At 48.1% G+C, this 22,483-nt stretch overlaps 1 protein-coding gene across 7 annotated transcripts in view; it reads right to left on the reverse strand.

The window, feature by feature from the left end:
* Positions 1 to 22,483, reverse strand: part of PEBP4 (phosphatidylethanolamine binding protein 4) — a 247,036-nt gene that overhangs the window by 189,787 nt on the left and 34,766 nt on the right. For 2 of the 7 annotated variants that reach the window (XM_080797258.1, XM_080797259.1), the window contains exons 2-3: positions 6,763 to 6,899; positions 439 to 565 (exon numbers count right to left, since the gene is read on the reverse strand). In XM_080797258.1, coding sequence (XP_080653384.1) covers positions 439 to 565; positions 6,763 to 6,881 — 246 coding nt within the window. In that variant the 5' untranslated portion in view covers positions 6,882 to 6,899. The other 5 variants (XM_080797256.1, XM_080797257.1, XM_080797261.1 and 2 more) reach the window with 5 other exon arrangements.

Raw genomic sequence — 22,483 nt, forward strand, 5'->3', positions numbered from 1 at the left:
ACTACTCCTCTTGTTTAGCCCATTACAAACTAGCTCCTCCGCGTTCGGAAGATCGATCTGAAAGCCGAGCCACCTTGTGCCTGGAGAAAGGACTCCCTCTCTCCTCCTTTTCTCTGCCAACCCCAAAGCACACACCAGCTGGTCTCCGCATTCACTGAGGAGCCAGGCTTCTCTGGGAGCAGGCAAAGACCCCAGCAGAGCGGCCCCGGAGTCCCACTACAGCGCCCAGTCTGTAGCCCCGTTCCCCCATCCCAACTTCCTCCAAGGCCATAGAGCTTCTCTCAGGAGGGCACATGCTTATGGCATCCGTGGTCACCTGGGACCCCCAGACCCAACCCAGATGGCCCTGCCCATGGCTTCAAGTCACCCAGATGAACACGCTCAGAGGGAAACCAAGACCCATGGCCCTCCCCCTCCAGGCCAGGCTTGCTCACTTACCTCCAAGGCCCTAGGGAACTTGACTATGGGCTCAGCCCAGTGGGTGATCTTTAGTCTGTAGTTGTTGCAGTCAGGAATAATCATGCAGCCGATGTTCCCCAGCTCTGGGTAGAAAACTTCAAGGCCCCTATGGAGAGAGGGAGATAGATGGTCAGCCCATGTCTGTTCTGGGGGAGGCTGAGAGCTCACACCCTTCAGTCTAGTGCTGTGGAGAATGTGGAGTCAAGTGGGATTGAATCCTAGGCCTGCTACCAACTAGTTGTGGTCACTAACTAGTGTGACCAGTGTGGGTTAAGAGTTACTTGACCTCTTGGTGCCTCAGTTTGTTCACCTGTAAAATGGGAACATGGACAGTACGTACTGATAGCGCTGGCGTGAGGAGCGAAGAAGGCGATCGATGTTTACAACAAGCCACCAGTGGTCAGAAGATATTAACGGTCATCTGTATTTACTCCTCAAGAAGAACATACATCTTTAGGCAAACCTGGTCAGTGTCTTTAAAGTAGGATTGGGTTTATAAGAACATTATTTACACAGTGCTTTCCAGGAATGTTTTCTTTACATCAAGAAAGGTTTAGCAAGTGAGCACAGCCTTCTTCACGGGTCCAGCCTTTGTCGACCCTAAACAATCCAGATCCTCTCTATGTCCGGCAATCGTCCCTGGTAGTTTCCTAACCCACCTCTCTGGGTCATGTGTTGCCTGATAACCTGGGCCCTCGACCTACTACTCCCTGCACTTTCAGAATGCAAATGTCTCCTAGGGGGTAAACTCTCTGGTCCCTAAGACAGTAGGATGAATCCATTTGTCTACTTTTTCCCTGAAAGAGCTGAACAGCCGAATGCTCTAAGAATCCTGTTCCCCTGGAGGACTGTTCCCAAAACTCCACCAGGATTAGCCTTAAGGGCTCACCTGTAACCAAAACTCGGGGATGTAAACCAGGCTGTCTAATTGATATTAAAAAACAAAAACAAAACAAAACAAAACCCAAAATCTTTGAACCAACTTTTTTTTTTTTTTTTAAATTTTCCCTTCCTCTCTGTTCCACCATATTTTTTTTAATCACCAAGACCCAAGGTCTCTGCAGGGTGCATTTGGTTAAGATGATTCACAGACAGAGAAAGGGTGGGTCCTCAGCCTTCCCCGAAAAGCCCAACGTGGCTGAGCAGCTCCACAGCCTGCCAGGGGTCACCCAGAGCTGGCCGCGATTCCCTTGCTGGGGGTGAGGCTGGGAGAAGGCCCAGTGAGGAGATACTGAGGAGAGCAGGGGCTCCCAAGTTCTGGATCTGGGAGGAAGGCAAGGATAGCCTTCTGGTGGGGAGCCCCACATTCCGCTCCCATCCTACCCGTTCAGTGGCTCCTGATGTCCCACCTTGGGCGCTGGCAGCCAGAGCCTAAACCCCCAGCAGGTGCAGGACGCTTCAGTGGGCCAGCCCCCGAGGAGCCTCGGGCCGGTTAGCTCAACTTCCGGTTTGCTCAGCTCACTTGTTTCTTTTACCTCTTGGTGAGGTTACAGTAATTCCTTTCGGAGGCCATGGTTTTGATTGCTTTTGAACAAGTTTTAGGGATGGGTTTTCATTTTTCCTCACAGCAACATTTTATTTATTATTACTTATTATTATCATTATTTTTCAAGAGAGAGTGCCCCTGCGTCACAGGAGGGGCAGAGAGGGCGGGAGAGAGAGAATCCTAAGCAGGTTCCACACCCAGCACGGAGCCCGACATGGGGCTCCATCTCCTGACCCTGAGATCATGACCTGCGCCGAAACCAAGAGTCGGACGCTTCCCTAACTAAGCCCCCCAAGCGCCCCAACAGTAACATTTTCAAGACCGTTTGGTTTGGTTCAGCCATGACTGTCTGACATTGCACCTAGCAAGGTCTAAGGCCGATAGAGGGGACCCTCTGCTGGAGAGTCAGCACACAGCCCGGAACTGGGAAGGGCCAAGGGCCAGGAAGGAGGGAAACGGAGGACCACAGGGGCCTTCCCCAGGGGACGAAAGGTCTCCTCCTTTTATCCTAGTGGAATTGCTACAAATGTTAAAACAGTTTAAAACAGCAAAAGCAGCCAGCTGACGTCCCATGAGTGGGCCTCAAGCCGCAGAGCGCGCCCTGGAAATGTAGGCGCCAGGAGACCAGGGATTGAGTCCGTGCTCCTGGCTCTGGTCACACCATGGGGCGCTGCCAGCCCAGTGTCTGAAAAACCTCCCGTCGCCCCACACGGCAGGCCAGGCCACGGGGGCACGTGCGGGCCTCTGTCCTGTTCAGCAGTTTTGCCAAAGGCTTGGATCAGGACACAGAAAGCAAATCTGTTTGATTTGTGAGAGGCACAAAGTTGATTAATAACAATGAACAAGTGGGTCATTGATTAAAAGAGATGATCCAATCAGCCTCAAAAAAGATCTGGACAAGCCTGAGGTGAATGAATTGAAAACTGAATTGAGTAAGAACACACTTTAGCACCTGTGCCCTCTTCCAGCTCATGGGGTGCCTCACACGGGGCACGTTCCCTCTCCACCCCCCAGAGGTGGGGCACTTCCTGGTCAACTTCACAAGGACCTGGGAGTGCCGAGGGGAGGGCCAGGGGGCTCTGGTCCCAGCGTGGTCACTATCTCGCATGGCATCAGAGGCCGGGGGAAAGGGAATGGATCAGGAGCACGGCACACGTAGTATTTCATTCCGTACAATTCCTCAGAGCAGCTGTGGCTATTACTCCCCTCCCCCAGATGAATAAGTGGAGACCCAAAGAAAGTGAAGCAACCAGCACAGGGTGTCATCGTTGGCGAACTGAGGGGACGGGGACATGGGTGTGGCACACAGAGTCCGTGACGCCCCCCACCCCGAGATCCCCAGCTCCTGGTCCTGCCACCTGAGTGTGACCCCTCCTCGAGTGGGGGCTGGATGTGGTGACTCGCTTGGAAGGGAGAAGGTGGGGGTTTGGGTTAGCAGCAGCGGTGGGACGTCACTTCCGAGATTGTTAAAAGAAGACTGTGGCTCCTCTCCCGTGCCCTCCCGCTCAGCCAGGCTCTGGGGAAAGCATCTGCGGTGTGGTGAACAGCCCCACGGAGAGGCCACCCGGCAGGCAGGGGACCAAGGCCTGTCAACAGCCACATGGGCAAGCTCCTGGGGAGCTGAGCCCCCCACCCCGGCCAGTCCGCCCGCTCAGATGAGGCCGCAGCTTGAGGGCAGCCTCCGGAGAGGCTCCAAGCCCCCGCTGCTCAGTGGAACCCCACCCGGAGAAACCAGGACACAACAAAGGCGGGCAGCCGCTCCGTGTGGGGGATCTGTGCAGTGGAGAACTGCTCCAGTGGCCTGTCTGACAGCCTCCCCAGGGAGCTGATGCGCTTCTCCGGGCTTCTGTCCGACGGGATGGTCACCGTAAGAACCGGATCAGAGGGAAACGGCTCCTCGCCTGTCCCTGCAGAAAGGGCTCAGAATTCCAGTGGCCTGAAAGCAAGGAGGACAAGAGGGCCGTGGAGGGGAGGCCGGCTTCACAGAGGTCTGAGGGGGCTCGCTGGGCACCCCAGCCTCCCGCACGGTTCTCAGGGTCCAAGGGCGGGACGCCAGCATTGGAAAAGAGCAAAAGGTCTGTCTCCAACCAACACTCCCAGATGCGGGGTCCAGGAGCCAGGCCCCCAGGGAAGAACCAGGGACAGAGGAGGGTGCCCAGCTTAGAAGAGCTTCAGGTAAAGGTGGAGTGTGACGTCCCACCGCCTGAGGAAGCAGCAGGGGCCAGAGAAACCGGACTCCTCCCACGCAGGGTCCGGGGACAAAACTAGGAGTGCGGTGACTTAAAGAGAGGCGACCCCCACCTTGAGACGGGAGGGGACGCACCCTGTCAAGGACAGAGCTTCCAACACAGGCCGGAGGCTCTGGGTTTTTTTGTTGCAGAGACTGCACAAAAGTCCTTTGTTTTAAGAGTGAGAAAGAGTACGCACGAGGTGGGGCACAGGGGCAGAGCGAGGGAGAGAGAATGTAAAGCAGGCTCCATGCCTAGCACAGATCCCAAGGCTGGGCTCGATCTCACGACCCTGAGATCATGACCTGCGCTGAAATCCAGAGTCATATGCTTAACTGACTGAGCCACCCGTGCACCCCTCAATCTCAGTGTTTTTGTCGGTCTACTCAGGCTTGTCTCGGGGTAGGTAAGATATCACTGTGGAAGAGCTTTTCTCTTAACAGTGTTTTCCTACTGCTTCTCCTGATACATAAAATTCCTCTTGTAGATTTATACTCTCAGGTATTAAGCCCTAAATTTACAAATTCCCTTTTAGACTCCAAATACCACGAGGGGAACGGCTTCCCTGGGGGCTGTCTTGGTGAGGGGAGGAGGCTGAGCTGAGCAGGGTTCTTGGGGGGGCGGGTCTTAGCATAGGAGGTACTGACCCCAGAGGTCTGGCATGTCCACAATGTGCTGTCCGTTAGTGATGGCCTTTTACCAACGAAAATCTTCAGCAGCAATAAAGACAAACCTTTTGCAGTGATGGCTTATAATGGGACATTTCCTACTACGCAACCGGAGTGCGGTAAGGTAAGTTCGTGTTTCTCAGACTGGGGGTCTGCTGGTGTATTCTAGGCAGTCCTTGGAACAGCTCCTGCGAAGGATTTAATTGCAGTTGCCCCTCCCCCCAAACTCATAAGCTGAACCCCAGCCCCCAGTGTGAGGGCATCATGAAGCAGGGGCCTCAGGGGGTGCTTCCGCTAGGCAAGGGCATAGCGAGAGGCCAGCCATCTCTGAATCAGGAAGCGGGTTCTCACCAGATGTGCTGGCACTTGTAAGAAAGATGAGAAGTACATTTCTGCTGTTTGGAAGGCGCCCTGAGCTGGCATTTTGTTAGAGCTGCGGGAAGGCGACTAAGAAAGCTCCCCTTCCCTTGAGTTTGAGAAGCTCTGGCCCCTGGATGAAGGGTCAGTGGCCGGAGGTGGATGGAGAAAGAGTGTTGAGTGCAGAGTCAGACAGGAGGGGCTGAACCCCGGCTCTGACACTTGCAGGGTGTGGGAGTGCTGTGGACTGGTTATTTAATCTCTGGAGCCCCCTCTTTGGCTGTGAGGATGCTGATACACATGTCGGGGCTCTCCCCGTGCCCCAGAGCTCTCAGGCCACCAGGGCACCAGGGTGTATGTGGAGGGAGGCCTGCAGGGCTGAGCCTAGGGCAGCTGGGGCCAAGGCTGGTCACCGCCAGGGACCGTATATACACAATCACTTTCCAAGTGTTGAACGTGGGAAGCACAGAGGCACTCTGTAAGGGGGCCTGATCGTGGCTGGCCCAGCCCACCTCCCCAGCTCATGGGAACTCCATCTCCTGCCTACCCGAGTGAAATGGCTGCCGCCCCCAAGAAGGTTCCATTCCTCGGAGCACCTAGAGGCCTGGAGCTCACATGTGAGAGGCAGCCACTGTTCCGTCCTCCTCCCACACAAAACTTCACCCACAATTGTTTCACCAGAGTTTTAAAAAGGTACTGATAAGAATGTGTACCATCTTTGTGGGGGGGGCAGTTTCAGCTACCTAACTTTTCTAGGGAAAACATGTATTTATCTTTCTAGAAGTCACATTAGCAGGAATTCAAATGTACACAAGGAGACCGAGTAGAGAGGAGGGTTCTTTCCTACTCTCTCACTTCTAATGGCTTCAGTGGGATGCCAGCCCCCTCGGCTACCAAATGGGCAGAGAGGGTTGGCTGCAAAGTGGCCCGGGGCCGCCCTCAGGATGAGCCACGAGTCCAGGCCAATCAGGACTGGCTTTTCTAACCGGCGGTCCATGAGGAGAGAGCTGAAATTTGACTCAGGCAGGGAGAAGCTTCAGGAAGAAGCCCACCCCTGACGCCCGGCCTCTTCTCTAGACAGCACCTAGAGGCCCCGCTCCCTAAAAGACCCACCTGCCACACACTCCTGGGGCTTCATCCCTGGAAAGCTAACGACGGCCTCTCACACGGGAGGGTCCAATTTCACACCCTCTGTCAACTGCCACTGTTCTTTAAAATGCCACTTTGCTGGGGGGGAAGGGAGCAGTCTGGGCCATGGAGAGGGATGGTCCCTCAGGGTCCCAGCAGAGAGGGTGAGGCCAGCCTCTCGGGTCTGGAGGTCCTGGGGTACGAGAGGGAGCTGACCGGATCCGTATACCCTCTGGGGCTGGGAGCCCGCCTTCTGGAAGTGCTTTCCTTATGCCGTCCTCCATCCAGGTGTTCTCCCACCCTCACTTACTCTTTGCCAGTCCTCAGGGGCTGCCTGAGGAGACAGTGCTCCCTGGTTCAGCAGGCACGCCTCCCCGCGATCTCAAGCCCCATTTTGACCTGCCTGCTCGCTTTCCGGAGTCCCGCCCGGCCTTACTTGCAGAGGACAGCATCGGCGTCAGACAGGGGCTCGTACAAGCACAAGTCGCCTTCCTCCACATCTCTGGAGACCACCATCGTGAGACCCAGAAACAGGGCTGCCACGGCCAGCCTCATTGTCCAGTCCGTGGACACCTGGAACGAAAGGAGCTTTTAGAGCTGGGGGGCCCTCTGGAGGGGGCGCCCTTCTCACCCTGCGTATCCCCACCCCGGGGGGCCCACTTGGAGGAACAGAGACCACTGGTAAGCAGAAGGAGAAGGGCAGGCAGCTGCCTGGGCTCCAGAGGCCAATCTGCCACCAGGACACGGATACTCTGGGAGGACCTGGGCCTACTCCAAGCCGGACTCAGTTTGCAGTCCTGGCTGGGGCCCCGCCCCTGCTGGAGCAGGGCTTTGCTGGCCACTAATCGCGGCGGCTGGGGCAGAAGGGCTTACATAAGCCTCTCTTCCCAGCAATGCGTCCTGTCCCTGCTGCTTGCCCCGTGTGCAATCAGCTGGCTCTAAGCCAGGCAACCTTCTCCTTTGGCTTTAAGGCAAACCCTGGGAAGCCAGTGACCCCTGGCTTTGGGCTGGGGCAGCAGGGGCACAGGTCCCGCGGTGCTTGCGGGAGCAAGACCTTGATCGTCTCTCTAGGAGCTGCGGTCTGGCTGGGCTGAGCCCTTGGACAGCTCTGCGTCCCCTGCCCACAGTTCTGTGCCACCTGCCTTGACAGCCTTGGGGCTGATGGATGGTAGGTGGACCCAGGACACAGTGACCCTATGCAGAAGGGGCCACGGTTCTTGGGGCCGCCCTGGCCCCGAGGACAGCTCCAGAGGGCCAGCTAAGGACAGAAGGGCTCCTCTGACTGCACCTTGCCGCAGTGCTGAACTCAGCACTCTCCCAAAATAATAGTCTCTGGAGAAGAAGCCAGCAGGGCTGCTGGGGAAGGGGGCAGCTTGCGGTGCGGGTTGCCGGTGCTGGCTGGGAGGAAGGGGGGCAGCAGCCTGCAGGAAGTTGCGTGTGGGGCTCCCATTGGAACAGGAGAGGGCAGGGGGAAGATCAAAGGCAGTTCTCCCACTGCCTTTCCAGCTGATCTGCTCCCTGTCTTCTCTGAGATGGGGTGTGGGGGTGTGCTGGGGGGATGTTCTACCATCCGGGAACCAAGGATGCCTGGGTTCTGCTCTGAGCCCCCCACCAGGTTGCTGGGGTGGGAGCCGGGGTGGGGGGGTCTATGCCTCACTAGGATGCACCACTTCTCCCTCTCAAAAACAAGTGAAATACCCCGTCACTCCCGTGCCTTGCTAAGGAAGATGAGATCATAGCCATGAAGTGCATGCAGCTCGAGCTTTAGAGAAACTATTTCGAGCGTCGCTTGCTTTCCAGCTGAATTCCTGCCTCCAGGAGCCCAACTTCTAGCCAAAAGCCCTTCTTTGGGGCAACAACTTAGAGGCGCTTCTCAATAATTAGAGTCCCTGATGTATGGCCAGGGCTCCCCAAAGAGGACACCTTCCCAAGGTCATTCCCTTACTGGAAGTGTCTCCTGGTAGCCCCCGCCTCACAAGATGGCGGAGAATGGAATGGGACAAGCTATGGATGGAAGGGCCTTGGGGCGGGAATGGCCCTCACCTAGGGAATGCTCATCATTTACGCAGAGTGTAAGTACTCTTCACAGCTCCATCCACGTGTTCATTCATTCATTCATTCATTCCAGCGAGTACTGAGCACTCCCACGTTCCAGGCCCTGATAAGACAAGAGTGTCAGCTCGGTCCCTGTTCTGGCGGAGCTCACTGGATATCCAGAGCCACAGGGACGATGCTGCCAGCATTGGTCTTCCAAGGCCAAGAGCCTCTTGCCTTCAAAGTGGCAGCCACTAGAAAAGCCAGAACTTTCCTTAATGCCAATAGCTCTTAGCACCAAAAAATGGCTGTCTGGAGGTGGGGGAGAATCCCCGGGATAGAGTTGCTCCTGCCAAGCCTACCCGTGTCAGCAATTCTTCCTCACTCAGTATGAGCCAAGCTTTTATCATTGAATCCTCTTGATAGGATCCTCTGAAGTAAGTACTGTTGTTATCCCATTTTACAGAGGAGGAGACTGAGGTACAGAGAGGTTTGCTGACCTGGACCTTGGTCACATGGGTTGTAGTGGCAGACCTGGGATTTGAACCCATGCCATCTGCCTCCAGACTCCCTGCTCCTTAACCACTCTCCTCTACTGCCCCCTCTTGGAGCTATGCCGTCCCCTGTCTTTCCCCTCTATCGTCCCCCTCCATTCCCTTTGTTCTTGGAATGAAGCCCGGAATCTCCCACTTAGCCCATAATGCCTGCCTGATCTGGCTCTTTCTGCTTCTCTAGCTGTGACTCTCTACTCTCCACAGCTGCGGCTCAAGGTTTAACTCCAGCTCAGGCCTCAAGCTCCTTCCTGCCCCAAGGCCTTCCTATGCACCGCCCTCACTTCCCACTCCCTTTTGGTGAATAGTTAAAATGTCCTGTCTTCAGAGAAATGCCCTGACCCCCAGGTTCCATTCAATTCCTGTTACACAGAATTGTAGCTCCTTATTCTTTTCCTGGTTCTTAAATGCTTGTAATGGATTATTTTGTAGTGACTTACTTAGAGATTAGTTTATCGTTCCCTGCCCTGTTTCCACAAGCTTCTTGGGAGGCAGTACTTAGTCTGCATCCAGCATTCCAAGCACAGTCCCTGGCATTTCTAGATGCTTAATAAGTGACCGCGTGAATGCCTGACAAACCGGCCGCCTCTGTTTCTGATAGTTCAATTTTCATGTAACAGCTCCTAACTCAATAAACAACAGCAGGAAGTAACCGCTCAGGTTGGCCCCTGGCCCTGGATCCCTTTTGCTTATTTATCTAACCTTCTCTGGCTTGTTTTCCGTACAGAGAGCTCCGACAGAGTGCAGTGGTTCTTGGCATTTTCGAATCTGATCTTTCTCTTGGGGATTCACAGGACTTCACTTTCTACAGGGAGTCCAAGATCTGGGAACCACATTCAAGCCCAGGAAGGCACAGTGTCCCCTTCCCGCTGCCAGCCTGCTTTGCTCCACTGCCTTATTTCTGGAAACTTCCATCTCTAGATCCCAAGGTAGCCACCCTGGGAGCCCCCTTCTTTTCCTCCAGTCATCTGGACTGTGACCACATCCCAGTACTAACAGGGAAGCTGAGCCTGTTAGCTTCCCAAGATGCCTCGGTCCCTCTAAACCCCGGAATCTGCTGGGCCACGGCTCCCGGAACACTTGACCCCCTCCTATCCCTGCAGGCCTCTTCTCTGCCCTCATCACTGCCCAGGTGTACCTTCCTTCTCCATCCAGACAGATGCTCGTGTTTTCCCTCTCTCCTAAGCTTTTTCACCTATGCCCTCTGGAATCTCCGAATCTACAGTGACTACATCCCCCTGCCTCCTTTCCGTCACTCTACATATAAAAATTAGATTTATATGCCATAAAATTCACCCTTTTAACATGTACAATTCAGTGGTTTTTAGTATAGAAATCACTAAGGGTTGTGCAACCCTCACAAAATTATGCAACCGTCATCACTACCTAATTCCAGAACATTTTCATCACCCTCAAAAGAAGCCCCAAAGTACAACTCATTAGCAGTTACTCCTCCTTCCTTCCTTTCCCAGACCTGGGGAGCCACTACTCTACTCTCTACCTTTGTAGATTTGCTTATTCTGGGTGTTTCCTATAAATGGAATCATACTACAGTTGACCCTTGAACAAAAGGGGGTTAGGGAGGCCAATTCCCCATGCAGTTGAAAATCTGTGTATAACTCTTGACTGCCCCCAGATTTAACTACTAATAGCTCACTACTGATGGGGAAGCCTTACTGATAACATAAACAGTCAATTAATCCATATTTTAACACATATTTCAATGTGTTATATTCTGTTTTCTTATGATAAAGTAAGCTAGAGAAAAGAAAACATTATTAAGAAAATTGTAAGAGGGGTGCCTGGGTGGCTCAGTGGATTAAAGCCTCTGCCTTTGGCTCAGGTCATGATCCCAGAGTTCTGGGATCGAACCCCACATTGGGCTCTCTGCTCGGCGGGGAGCCTGCTTCCCTTCCCCTCTCTCTCTGCCTGCCTCTCTGCCTACTTGTGATCTCTCTCTCTGTTAAATAAATAAATAAATAAAATTTAAAAAAGAAAAGAAAAGAAAATTTTAAGAAAGAGAAAATATAGTGTGGACTTTCGAAAAATTGCATATAGGTAAACTCATGCAGTTCAAAGCCACGTTGATCAAGGATCAATTGTATGTGTTCTCTTGTGACAAGCTTCTTTTGCTTAGCATGTTTTCAAGGTAATCCATGTGTCAGTACTTCATTCCTTTTTATGGCTGAATAATTTTCCATTGTATGAACACACCACATTTTATTTAACCATTCATCACTTGATGGACATTTGGGTTGTTTCTTCTTTGGGGCAATTATGAACAATGCTGTTATAAACATTTGTATACACTTTTGTGAAAATATACTGTGAACTTTCTTGCGTTATGCCCAGGAATAGAATTGTTGGGTTGTATGACAATTCCATGTTTAACATTCTGAGAAACTGCTCCAGTCTTTATTTTTTTGGTGGTGTACTTTGATGCATAAAAAGTTATAATTTCAATGGACTTGACTGAATTTCAATCAAGTCCAATTTATCTATTTCTTCTTTTGTTGTCTATGCTTTTGGTGTCATATTCAAGAAATTAGTGCTAAATCCAATGTCATGAAGCTTTTCCTCTATGTTTTCTTCCAAGAGTTTTCCAAACTTAACTCTTACATTTCCATCATTGATCCATTATGAGTTAATTTTTTAAAGATTTATTTATTTATTTTAAAGAGGGAGAAAAAGAGAACATGAACAGGGGGTGAGGCAGAGGAAGAGCATCTCCAAGCAGATTCCCCACTGAGTGGGGAGGCTGAGATGGGGCTGGATCTCACCATCCATGAGATCATGACCTAAGCAGAAACCAAGAGTCAGGGGTTTAACCAAATGAGCCACCCAGGTGCACCCCCCGCCCTTTGTGAGTCAGTTTTTGTATGTTGTGTTAGGTAAAGTTTCCTTTTTATTCCTCTTTTGCATGTAACTATCGAGTTGTTCTAACACCATTTGCTGTAGGCTTTGCTTTTCCCACTTCAACTCTACCTCTTGCCATAACCAGAAAGCTACTTTTCCTGAAGTTCTTCAAAGTGTGGAATGCTCAGTCTCCCACCCCCAACATGACTCAGGGCTGGGTGGTAAGGTCGACTAGCACCTCATTCCACATTACTGTTTCTATACCATGACTCCTCAACCCTCTTGTCAAAATCTATACTTCTTGAGGCTTACTCCATCTGAATCAATCCTAATTGGTGTTACCTGCCTTCCTATCACTCCTTGCTCACTGAACACATTGCTACTTGGCATGGAAACTTTTCCTTGCTCCAAGACTTGATATTAACCCTGAGTGACATCCATATCCATGGAGATACCTCTTCCAACACCTCTCCCTCCTCTCCAGCCTCTTTTCTGATGGCAACTTCTTGGACACTGTCACCTCTAAAAACCATTCCATGCCTAAAATCTTAAATTCAAGCAGCCATACTGATAATAACCTCTTGTTCCTTTGCTCTCACTTTGTTACTCTCACTGCATCTACTCTCCCATCTGATTCTGATCTCCAATCCATTGACCACTGTCCTTTCTCCTTACCTATTCTGACTTCCTTCTCTCTGGTGCCCAGTTTCCTGGGAATCTTTGCTTCTACTATTCACTTGCCACCACCCTCAATTCCTTTTTCAATTTTGAATCCGCCTGCCTGATCCACTATGCACCCTTGTTGTTCCGCACTCCCACCTACCTTCTCAGTACCTTGTGCCCTCTACAGACCTTGGAGCAGGGGATGGGGAAAAATATTGTGTTAAGTGAAGGAAGCCTGTCACAAAAGACCACATATTGTATGAGTCCTTTTATATGAAACATCCAGAACAGGAAAATATATAGGGACAGAAAATTGATTCATGGTTGCTTAGGGCTGGAGGTGGGTGGATGAGTGAATAGGGGAGATGAGGGTGATAGCAAAAAGGTACGGGGTTTCTTTTAGAGGTGATGAAAGTGTTCTATCGTTGTCGTGATGGTTGCACATATCTGTAAATATACTAAAAACCATTGACTTTTAAACTTTCAAAGTCATTAAATTGTACATATTTAAATTTACCATATAATTTGGTGAACTGTGTGGTATGTGAAACATATCTCAATAAAACAACTAAAAAAAAAAAAAAGTCCAGGTGACATCAGCAAAATTATGGGACTAGGAAGCTCCAAGCTCTCATTCTTTCATGGAAACTTCAAAATACACACATGTACACATACTCCAAAACCAAACCAACCAACCAACCAACCAACAAAACAAACACACAAAAAAACAGAGCTAGGAGCTTTGGTAAACTGTCAAAGATTGTGAGCAACCAAATGAATGCTCAATCAAGAAAAAATTGCCTTCAAAGTGATAAGAAATTTCATGGCATTTTCACATGTCTTTGCCCCCACACCCTCCCCAGCATGGTTCATTCTTGGTTTGGAGGATACTGAAGCCCAGTTACCAGTTTCCTCTCTCAAATCAGAGGCAGCAAAGCAGACCTTACTACAGTGTTATAATCTAAGGATTGCCTGAAGGACTGGTTTCTGTCTGGTCCAACTCAAGTCTCAGGGAGGATAAGGAGTGGGTATTGTTTATGAAAGCTGCGGGAAGACTACAGACCTGCAGATATTTAGGGCAAGAGATTATGGATGGAGACATATGAAAGATAATATGGTTCCAAAGAGAAGCTAGGGTGAGATTCTTGGGGAAATTAAGACATTTAAAAGAAGTTGTGTATATGGGGGAACTGAGAAAGCCACATTCAGGTTCAGGCGAGACACATGCTCAGAAAAGACCAGTGAGGATCTTAAGTTCTCATCTGGGGCTGATCCCTGGGCCCAGAGCATACCCAGCTAACTAATAAAGGTCTTCTTTGGCACACAGTCAGTCTGCAAAGACTAGGAAAAGTGGTTGTTTCTTTCAAATACACAAATTTCAACAACAAAAAAGCACATAGAACAAGAAAATATAGCCATCAAAGGAATAAAATAAGTCGATATAAACTATCCCTGAGGAAGCTCACACATAAGACCCATTAAAGACCTTAAAATAATTGTCTTAAATAAACACAAGAACTAAAGGAAATCAAGAAAACAATATATGAACAAAATCAGAATATCAACAAAGTATAAAAATGATGAAAAGGAACAAAATTAATTCTGGAGCTGAAAAACAAAATAACTGAAATGATAAATTTACTAGAGGGATTCAATAGCATATTTGAGCAAGGAGAAAAAAAAGAATCCCAGAATTTGAAGATAGGAACACTGAAATTATTGATTCTAGGAGCAGGGGCAAAAAGAAAAAAGCATGAAGAAAAGTGAACAGAGCTTAAGAGATCCATAGGATACCATCAAGTAAACCAATACATGTATTACTAGTTCCAGAAGGAGGAAAAAGAGAAGAAGGCAGAAAGATCATTTGAGAAAATAAGGGCCAAAAACTTCCCAAATTGGATGAAGCACATGAATCTGCAAATGCAAGAAGCTCAAGAAATGCCAAGTAGAATAAACTCAAAGACATGCACACCAAGACACATAAAGTGTTGAAAGACCAAAAAATGAATCTCGAAAGGAGCAAGAGAAAAGGGACTTGACAAGTACAAGATATCCTCCCTAAAACTGACAGTTGATTTAACAGAAGAAACCTTGGATGCCTGAAGGCATTGGGATGATATACAGTTGACCTATAAACAACAGGGAGGTTAGGTGCACTGACCCCCATGAAGTCAAAAATCTGTGTATAGCTTTAGACTCTCCCAAAACTTGAGTACTAATAACCTACTGTTGACTGGAGTCCTTACTGATAACATAAACAGTTGGCTAACACATAATTTGTATGGTCTCTATATTACATACTGTATTCTCACAAATAAATAAAATAGAGAAAAGAAAATGTCATTAAGAAAATCATAAGGAAGAGGGAAAAAAAATCCACAAATAAGTGGGCACATGCAGGTCAAACTTACTGTTCAAGGGTCAACTCTATTTAAATTATTTAAAGAAAAAACCGCCAACCAAGAATTCTATATCCAGAAAAAATGGTCTTTCAAAAATCAGGGAGAATTAAGACATTCCCAGATAAACAGAAACTGAGGGGGTTCATTGCCATTAGATATTCCCTGCAAGAAATGCTAATAAGAGTCTTTCAGGTTGACATAAAAGGACAGTAGACAGTAACTTGATATTAGGTAAAAATAGAAAGATCTCAGGTAGAGGTAAATATATGGGCAAACATAAAAGATAGTGTTATTTTATTTTTTCTTTGAAACTCCACTTTAAAAAAAATTGGATTTAAAAGTAATTATAACCTTTGCCAGTGTACAGATATATAAAGACATAATTTGTGACATCAGTTACATAAAATAGAAGAGTGTAGCTCTATAGGAATAGAGTTTTTACATGTGATTGAGATTAATTGGTATCAATTCAAATTAGATTGTAATAATTTCAGGATGTTTTATGTGGTGCTCATGATACCAACAAAATATACCTACATAATATACACAGAAAGAAGTAAGAGGGGAATAAATACAAATTCTTCCAGAACATTAAAGTGGAAGGAACACTTCCTAAGTCATTTTGTGAGGCTAACATTATCCTGATACCAAAACCAGACAAAGACACTACAAGAAAGGAAAACTAAAGACCAATATTCTTTATGAATATTGATGTAAAATGCTAGCAAACTGCATTTAGAAGCATATTAACAGGATTTCACAACATGACCAAGTAAGATTTGTTCCTAGAACGTAAGAATGGTTCAACATATGAACATCAACCAATATAATACACCACATTGACAGAATGAAGGAAAAATTCCACGATTGTCTCACTGGAGGCAGAAAAAGCATTTGACAAAATTCAACAAGTTTACTATATGTAATATAGTATATACAATATAGTAATTCGTGACCTTTTTTAAGATTTTATTTACATATTTTTATAAGAGAGAGAGAATGTGCATACGTGGGCAGGGAGGGGCAGAAGGAGAAGCAGACTCCCTGCTGTGGGAGCCCAAAGTGGGAAAGTGGGACTTGATCCCAGGCCCCTGGGATCATGACCCAAGTTATAGGCAGAACTTTAACCGACTGAGCCACCCAGGCACCCAGTTTTTTGGGTTTTTTTTTGTTTGTTTGTTTGTTTGTTTTTAAGATTTACTTGAGAGAGAGAGAGAGAGAAAGCAAGCAGGTAGTGGGCAGGAGCAGAGGGAGAGAGAATCCAAACAGACTCCACATTGAGCACGGAACCCAATGCTGAGCTTGATCTCACAACCCTGAGATCACGACCTGAACTGAAACCAAGAGTCAGATGCTTAACTGACTGCATCACCCAGGCACCAACAGCTTTCTTGTTAAAAAATCAAAACCAAAACCAAAACCAAAAACAGAGCACTCAACAAACCAGGCAGAGAAGGAAATGTCTTCAATATGATAATGGCCATGTGTGGAATACCCATAGCTAACATCATACTCAATGGTGAAAGATTCAAAAAAATTTTCCCAGAGATCAAGAGTAAGACAAATGATTAGTTTCTCAGAGCTGCCATGGCATAGATTGGGGGGCTTAAGCAGTAAAAACTTATTTCCTCACCATGAGGAGTGATTACTTAATGGTTACAGATTTTATGTTGGGGTAACAAATGTTCTGGAAATACATAGGGTAATAAATGTTCAACATTGTGAATGTAATCAGTGCCACTGGATTGTACTCTTAAAAAGAGTTAGAACGGGGGACACCTGGGTGGCTCAGTTGGTTAAGCATCTGCCTTTGGCTCAGGTCATGATCCTGGGATCCTAGGATCGAGTCCCGTGTCAGGCTCCTTGCTCAATGGGGAGTCTGCTTGTGCTCTCTCTCTCTCTCTCTGACAAATAAATAAATAAAATCTTAAAAAAAGAGTTAAAAGGATAAATTTTATGTATATTTTAGTACATACACATACCATAGACATCCAAGGAACTGGTGGTCTATAGAGCCAACTTTGGAAGCACTGACCTAATCTATTCTCCTTACTGTATAGATCACTTGATCAGACTCTAGCCGATTTTGAAAATACTCCCCATTGGCTGTGCTTTCTTCACCCTAAGGCCTTTGTACAAGCTGTTCTCTCTGCAAGGAGAGCCAGTTGTCTCCTGATCCATGACCCCTATGGCTAACTTTTGCTTATCCTTCAGATGTTATTTAAACATCAGTAAACCTTCCTTCAGCGAATCTTCTTCGATATCCTCTTATATCCACATATGGTCTCTGCAATACTTCCACCATAATAGTATATATCGGGCCATTTTTATTTGCCAGTTACTTGTGCTTATCTATCACTGGAGTGTTACCATGGGGGAAGAACCACATGTGTGCTGTGAATTGCTGCGTCTGGCACCTAGCACACTGCCTGAGAAACAGCAGTGATCAATTACCCTTTAAAGAAAGAAGGAAATAAAGGAAGGAGGAGTGGACATTGACCTCCTGAAGACCACATCTCCACCTCCACTAATTTAATCGGTGTCTCCCTTGGGTTCCAGGGGCAGTATTTGCTCATCCCTCAAGAGCTTTCACTGCTATCTTTCTTCTGTTCTAGTTTTCTGTGCACATATTTCATCCTGTGAGGGCCCCATTTGTTTCTGTGTCCCCCACAGTACTTTGAATATAGGAGACACTTAATAACTAAACGAGTACCCACATTCAAAAATAATAGTCTGACTTTTTGTTGTCCTTCACATGCAAAGGGTGGGAAAGGATTGCAAAGCCTCCCCAAATGCACCTGAGCCATCCTTTAGTTCTCAACTAAAAGATGTTGCTTTTATGCACGTTTCATTTCAAGTGACCGATTTGGAAACTGTCTTGGAATGTAAAGCTATCAGAGTGTAGTTTCTTTCATTGTTATTTTAAGAAATGCTTCTATCACGTTTTGAATTGTAGATCTTTAAATTATCAAACAGAAGTTCAGGAACTGGTGGTGTTGACAGGGGGTGGGGTGTGGGGGCAGTGGTAGAGAGAGCTGCAGAGCTGAATTTTCTAGCAATAACATTTCCCAAGAGTGAGGAGACCAGGAAAGTGTCTATGAGATAAGCCCAGCCCTGACCCCTGAGCCAACCACTCATTTTATCCAAGGGTTCTGCTAGACCTCCAGCTGGAAGCTGGGGGCTCGCGCCACTTTGCTCCAAGGACACAAGGTCTTCTTTCTGGCAGTCCAGCTTATTGGTCTCAGCAACCAATTATTAACCTAATCAACTCACTGCCTTAGCCAGATGATGTATTTACTGACTCACTTCATCCACAGAGTGGAAAGGCCCAGATAAGCTATGAAACAGGGGTGTTTCCCAGGTTCATTGCTGCCCTGTCATCCTCAGATGGTTGACTATTCTGTCTGTCCTCATGGAGGTGAGCATTGAATGTAGAGCCCATGAGAGCTGCACATTGCCTTCCTCCTCCACTCCTTTCATTCACAGATCTAATCTCTGGTTCTGTCCACAGGTCTACACATGGGAGGAAATAAGAATTCTTCTTCCTTGGAGGGAGAAATCAGGGCCCCAACAAAGGAAGGAAACTTCTTAAGTTTGTTAGAAGTAAGGCCACTCTGAACTGAAATCAGTAATGGTAATCCCAGTCCAGGACTCCACTAGTGAGAAATGTGTCAAGGAGCCCTTTCTAGGAAAGTTAGAGAGGTGCATGATGCTCAGACACAAGCATGTAGAAATGCCATGAGTAATGGCTTCAAATCAAATGAGGGTTAAGAAATCAGAAACATACCCTAAGCACAAATTCTCTTAAATTCTCCAGGCCACAGTTCTTGTCCCTGAGAACTTATTTCCTCTGTCTCTCTGTCTGGCTGGTCCTGAGGGAAAGCTCCTGCCTCCCACCAACCAGGGAGAAGAGCCCTTATCACTTACCCAGAGCACTGTGGGAGCTGTTGGGTGGCGGCTGCAGGAAGGTGAGAAATCTTGGCAGTTTTCTGGGCTGGACAAGGTGGGGAGCAAGTTCCCTCCAGGGTGCCCCACAGTTTGGGCCCTTAAGGCAATCAGGGTCTGCCAGTGTTGAGAGTATGGGAGTTTTAAGGGAGGTTCCTGGAGTGCCAGGAGAGGAGGCAGCAGTTGGCCGTTGGGGAGGCAGTTGGAGAAAGTTCCAGGAAGTTCCAGGGAGGAGCTAAGATGCAGCGTGGGTAAGAATAGGTGAAGAAGAATGGGTGGGTTTTCTGACATTCCCTCTTCCAAGGATTCTAAGGTGAAGAGCAGAAATCACGGAGACGGTTCTCTTACCATTCTTCCTACCTTTCAAGATAGACTTTGAGACAGGGAGAAGAGGCACCAAGGATACACAAAGAGAAGGCTGTGGAAGAATGAAGAGAGAAACCATTGAGACCAGAGTCCCAGAAAGAGATAAACAGCGTAGAGCAAAACTCACATCGACGTCGACACCGAGAGGAGAGAGGTAGGATTGGGAAGCTAACCTGGGGTGAAGCAAGAGCCCCTTCTCCAATGAGTGTGGCCTGGAGCCTGAGAAGAATGCAGAGGAGCAACATTTGTTCAAGCCCAGGATCTGCCAAGACTGGGAAGACTGTTTTCAGCAGCTGATGTTCTACCAAAATGGGCAGTTGAAGTTCCTGTAACAGTTGATCCGGCCCAGGGCAAGTCCCTGGTTTTCTGGACTTGGATTTCCTGCTGTTTTAAATGACCACATCTGGGATCACAACCCTGATTTTCTTTTGGAAAATTCATCCCAGGAAATTCAAGGAGTCAGTGGAAATCCAGACATCCCAGATAAATTAAGTCAGAATCTCTGAGGGTAAGGTCTAGAGATCAGTTTTTAAAACTTATTTATTTATTTATTTATTTATTTATTTATTTTATTTATTTATCTATTTATAGTAGGTTCCATGCCCTGTGTGGAGCTCAGTGTGGAGCTGAGCTCACAACCCTGAGATCAAGACCTGAGTTGAGATCAAGACTTAGATGCCCAACCGACTGAGCCACCCAGAAGCCCCGACATCAGTATTTTAAACGTGCTTCTCATGGGATTCCAATGATCAGCCAGACCTGAGAATCACTGTTTTAAACATAGATTGGTGACAGGCATTTGCCAGATGCTGAAGGTACATACATGAACAAGGCTCAGACCCTGTTTCCGATGAGCCCACAGCTGAGCAACGGACATAGGCATCAAAACAAACTACAATGACAAAATTGCCCACAATGTGCGGAGGTCAGCGGTGGAAGCATCCCCGGGGCGAAGAGGAAAGTGTTTTAATTGTGTGTTTTATTTCATTTTATTCGTTTTATGATGGTTTGATGTCTTGAGGGCCTTGCTGGCTGGGGAGAGATGCCCCCTACCCTCCCAGGGCTAGCTGCTTCTTAGGGATCATGAACAACTCACCTTGGAATGCTCCTTTCATATGAAAACCAACAACCTTGAGTCCATACTCCCCAACAACATTTTTATCCAGCCGTCACCCACTGAACCTGTACACCCCTGCCCTACACCACCCAGAGCATGCTGACTTTATTCCAACTAGCCCATCCTAAGCTGTTTCCCTGCTTCACCCCTTCCTTTCCATGGAAAACACAATAAATGCTCTGGGATGGGCATTTCCCTCAACCCTCTGCATCCCTCTGCCTCCTGATTGACTTCAGTGCTTTCCTGGGATGTATATGGTATGCCCCTTTCTCTGGGAAACATTAAGTAATAAATTCTTTCAATGACATTGACCTTTCTGTGTCATCACTCGGTCACCTGTGTAAAGTAGAATCCCATGGTGCCATCAAGACAGAAGTCATCTTACAGGAGTGAAACCAGGGAAGTCTTAGAAAGAAACAGGAGGAGGGCATTCCACAAGCAAAGGCACGGAGGTGTGGAAGGGCCCCAGTGGTTGGGGACTAGAGCAGGATGGAATTGCCAGAGCTCTGAGCACAAGTGACCAAACGGGGTGGGGTTGGGGAGAGCATGCAGGTGGGGAAAACAGGGCATGCTTGGGGGAGGGGGGTTCTTTTGCTTAAAGAAGACATGATTTCTACACTTATTGGCTCTCCAACAGGCCCCATTAACTAACCCATTTCTCAGTTTGGGCTTCTGTGAGATTAACAAGGTCATGGTAGAGACCCTACACACTGGCATCAACATTTCTGGCCCGAAGAGCCTGTGGGAGGAGAGAACTGACTGCAGAGCAAGGCGGAGGGGGCTCCTCTTCCTGAGGCAGAGCGTGGGCATTGGGCCTGAAGTGTGGGCCTACCATCTTGGTCAAGCTTCTCACCCTCTCAGCCTTTTTCGCTGGAGTAGACACAATAATACATGTGTCATGGTTGTCACACAGATGAGGGGGGAAGGGGAAGCACAGTTCTTGACTCTTAGTATATTTATTTCTATCGTTCCCCTCTTCAACCAGGAAACATTGTAAATCTGATGAGAACAAACAGAAACACGTTTCATCAAAACTGCAAGATGGCAGCTAATGAGAGTCCAATCAGTAACATTTCGGTAAGAGTGTCTCTTCCAGACAATCCCCATAAGGCAGTCCTTCAAGGTCCACAGAGGGGCCACGAGATCTGTTGGCTTAGCCAGGGTCAGCCTCCTTCATCTTGCTGTTCTAAACTGAGGCTTTAGAACTTTCTTGGTTCCACATCCCAGGAAAGCTTTAAGAAGAAGCTGCAGGGCAAGCCGATGTTGTAAAATGTCACATGAGTTCAGATGTCCCCGCTCTCTCCTGCACCACTCGGCAGAAAGGCAGAAATGGACATGGATGGTCTTTTTCACCTCTGCCTGCAACCTCGGATGCCTTGGGTGACCGTGCCCATTCCGATGACATTGAGCGCTGACTGTGTACCAAGCAGCATATGAGCTTATAACCAGCACTATCTCATTTAATCCTCCCCATAGCCCTATGAGGTGGGCTCTATTATTCCCACTTTACAGCCGGAGCCTGGTGTCACGTAGTAAGTGGACGAGCCGGATCCCAACCCAAACCCGTCTGATTCCAAATTCCGTGTTCTTATTATCCTCACTAGGATGTCCTGGGCCGTTTACATCTCCCAATGTCAGTCCAAAGGCTTGTTGATGCAAATGTCCCCGTACAGCAACGAGCTCTTCTCTCTTCTCAGTTCACCCAAACTGTAGTGGTCACAGGACATTTTGGACCCTCTGTCTTTGACACTTTGGTCCATGTGTCATCCCATTCACTAAGCCATTCAGTGGATAGACCTTCACTGGGGTCCTGAGGTTAGATCATCTTTGCCTCTCTACCAGCGTGCAGTTAGGGGAGATAAAGTGGTCTACGTTGGGTTTGGAGATGATTTTATTAGGTCCCTGTGGGACATCCACTGGGCCCAACCATGTACAAAAAAGTGTTTGAGCTCTGGGGATTTCTGCTAGGAGAGATACAATACAATGTTGGCCCCCACAATTTAATGGGGAAAATAGGTATTTACTTAACCAACAGTGAAACCAGCCAGTGATAAGAGCTATAAGAAAATAGTCTAGGGGCGCCTGGGTGGCTCAGTGGGTTAAAGCCACTGCCTTCAGCTCAGGTCATGATCCCAGCGTCCTGGGATCGAGCCCCGCATCGGGCTCTCTGCTCAGCAGGGATCCTGCTTCCTCCCTTCTCTCTCTGCCTGCCTCTCTGCCTAC

This window comes from Martes martes, assembly GCF_963455335.1.
Source record: "Martes martes genome assembly, chromosome: 2".
In the NCBI taxonomy this organism is placed as follows: domain Eukaryota; kingdom Metazoa; phylum Chordata; class Mammalia; order Carnivora; family Mustelidae; genus Martes; species Martes martes.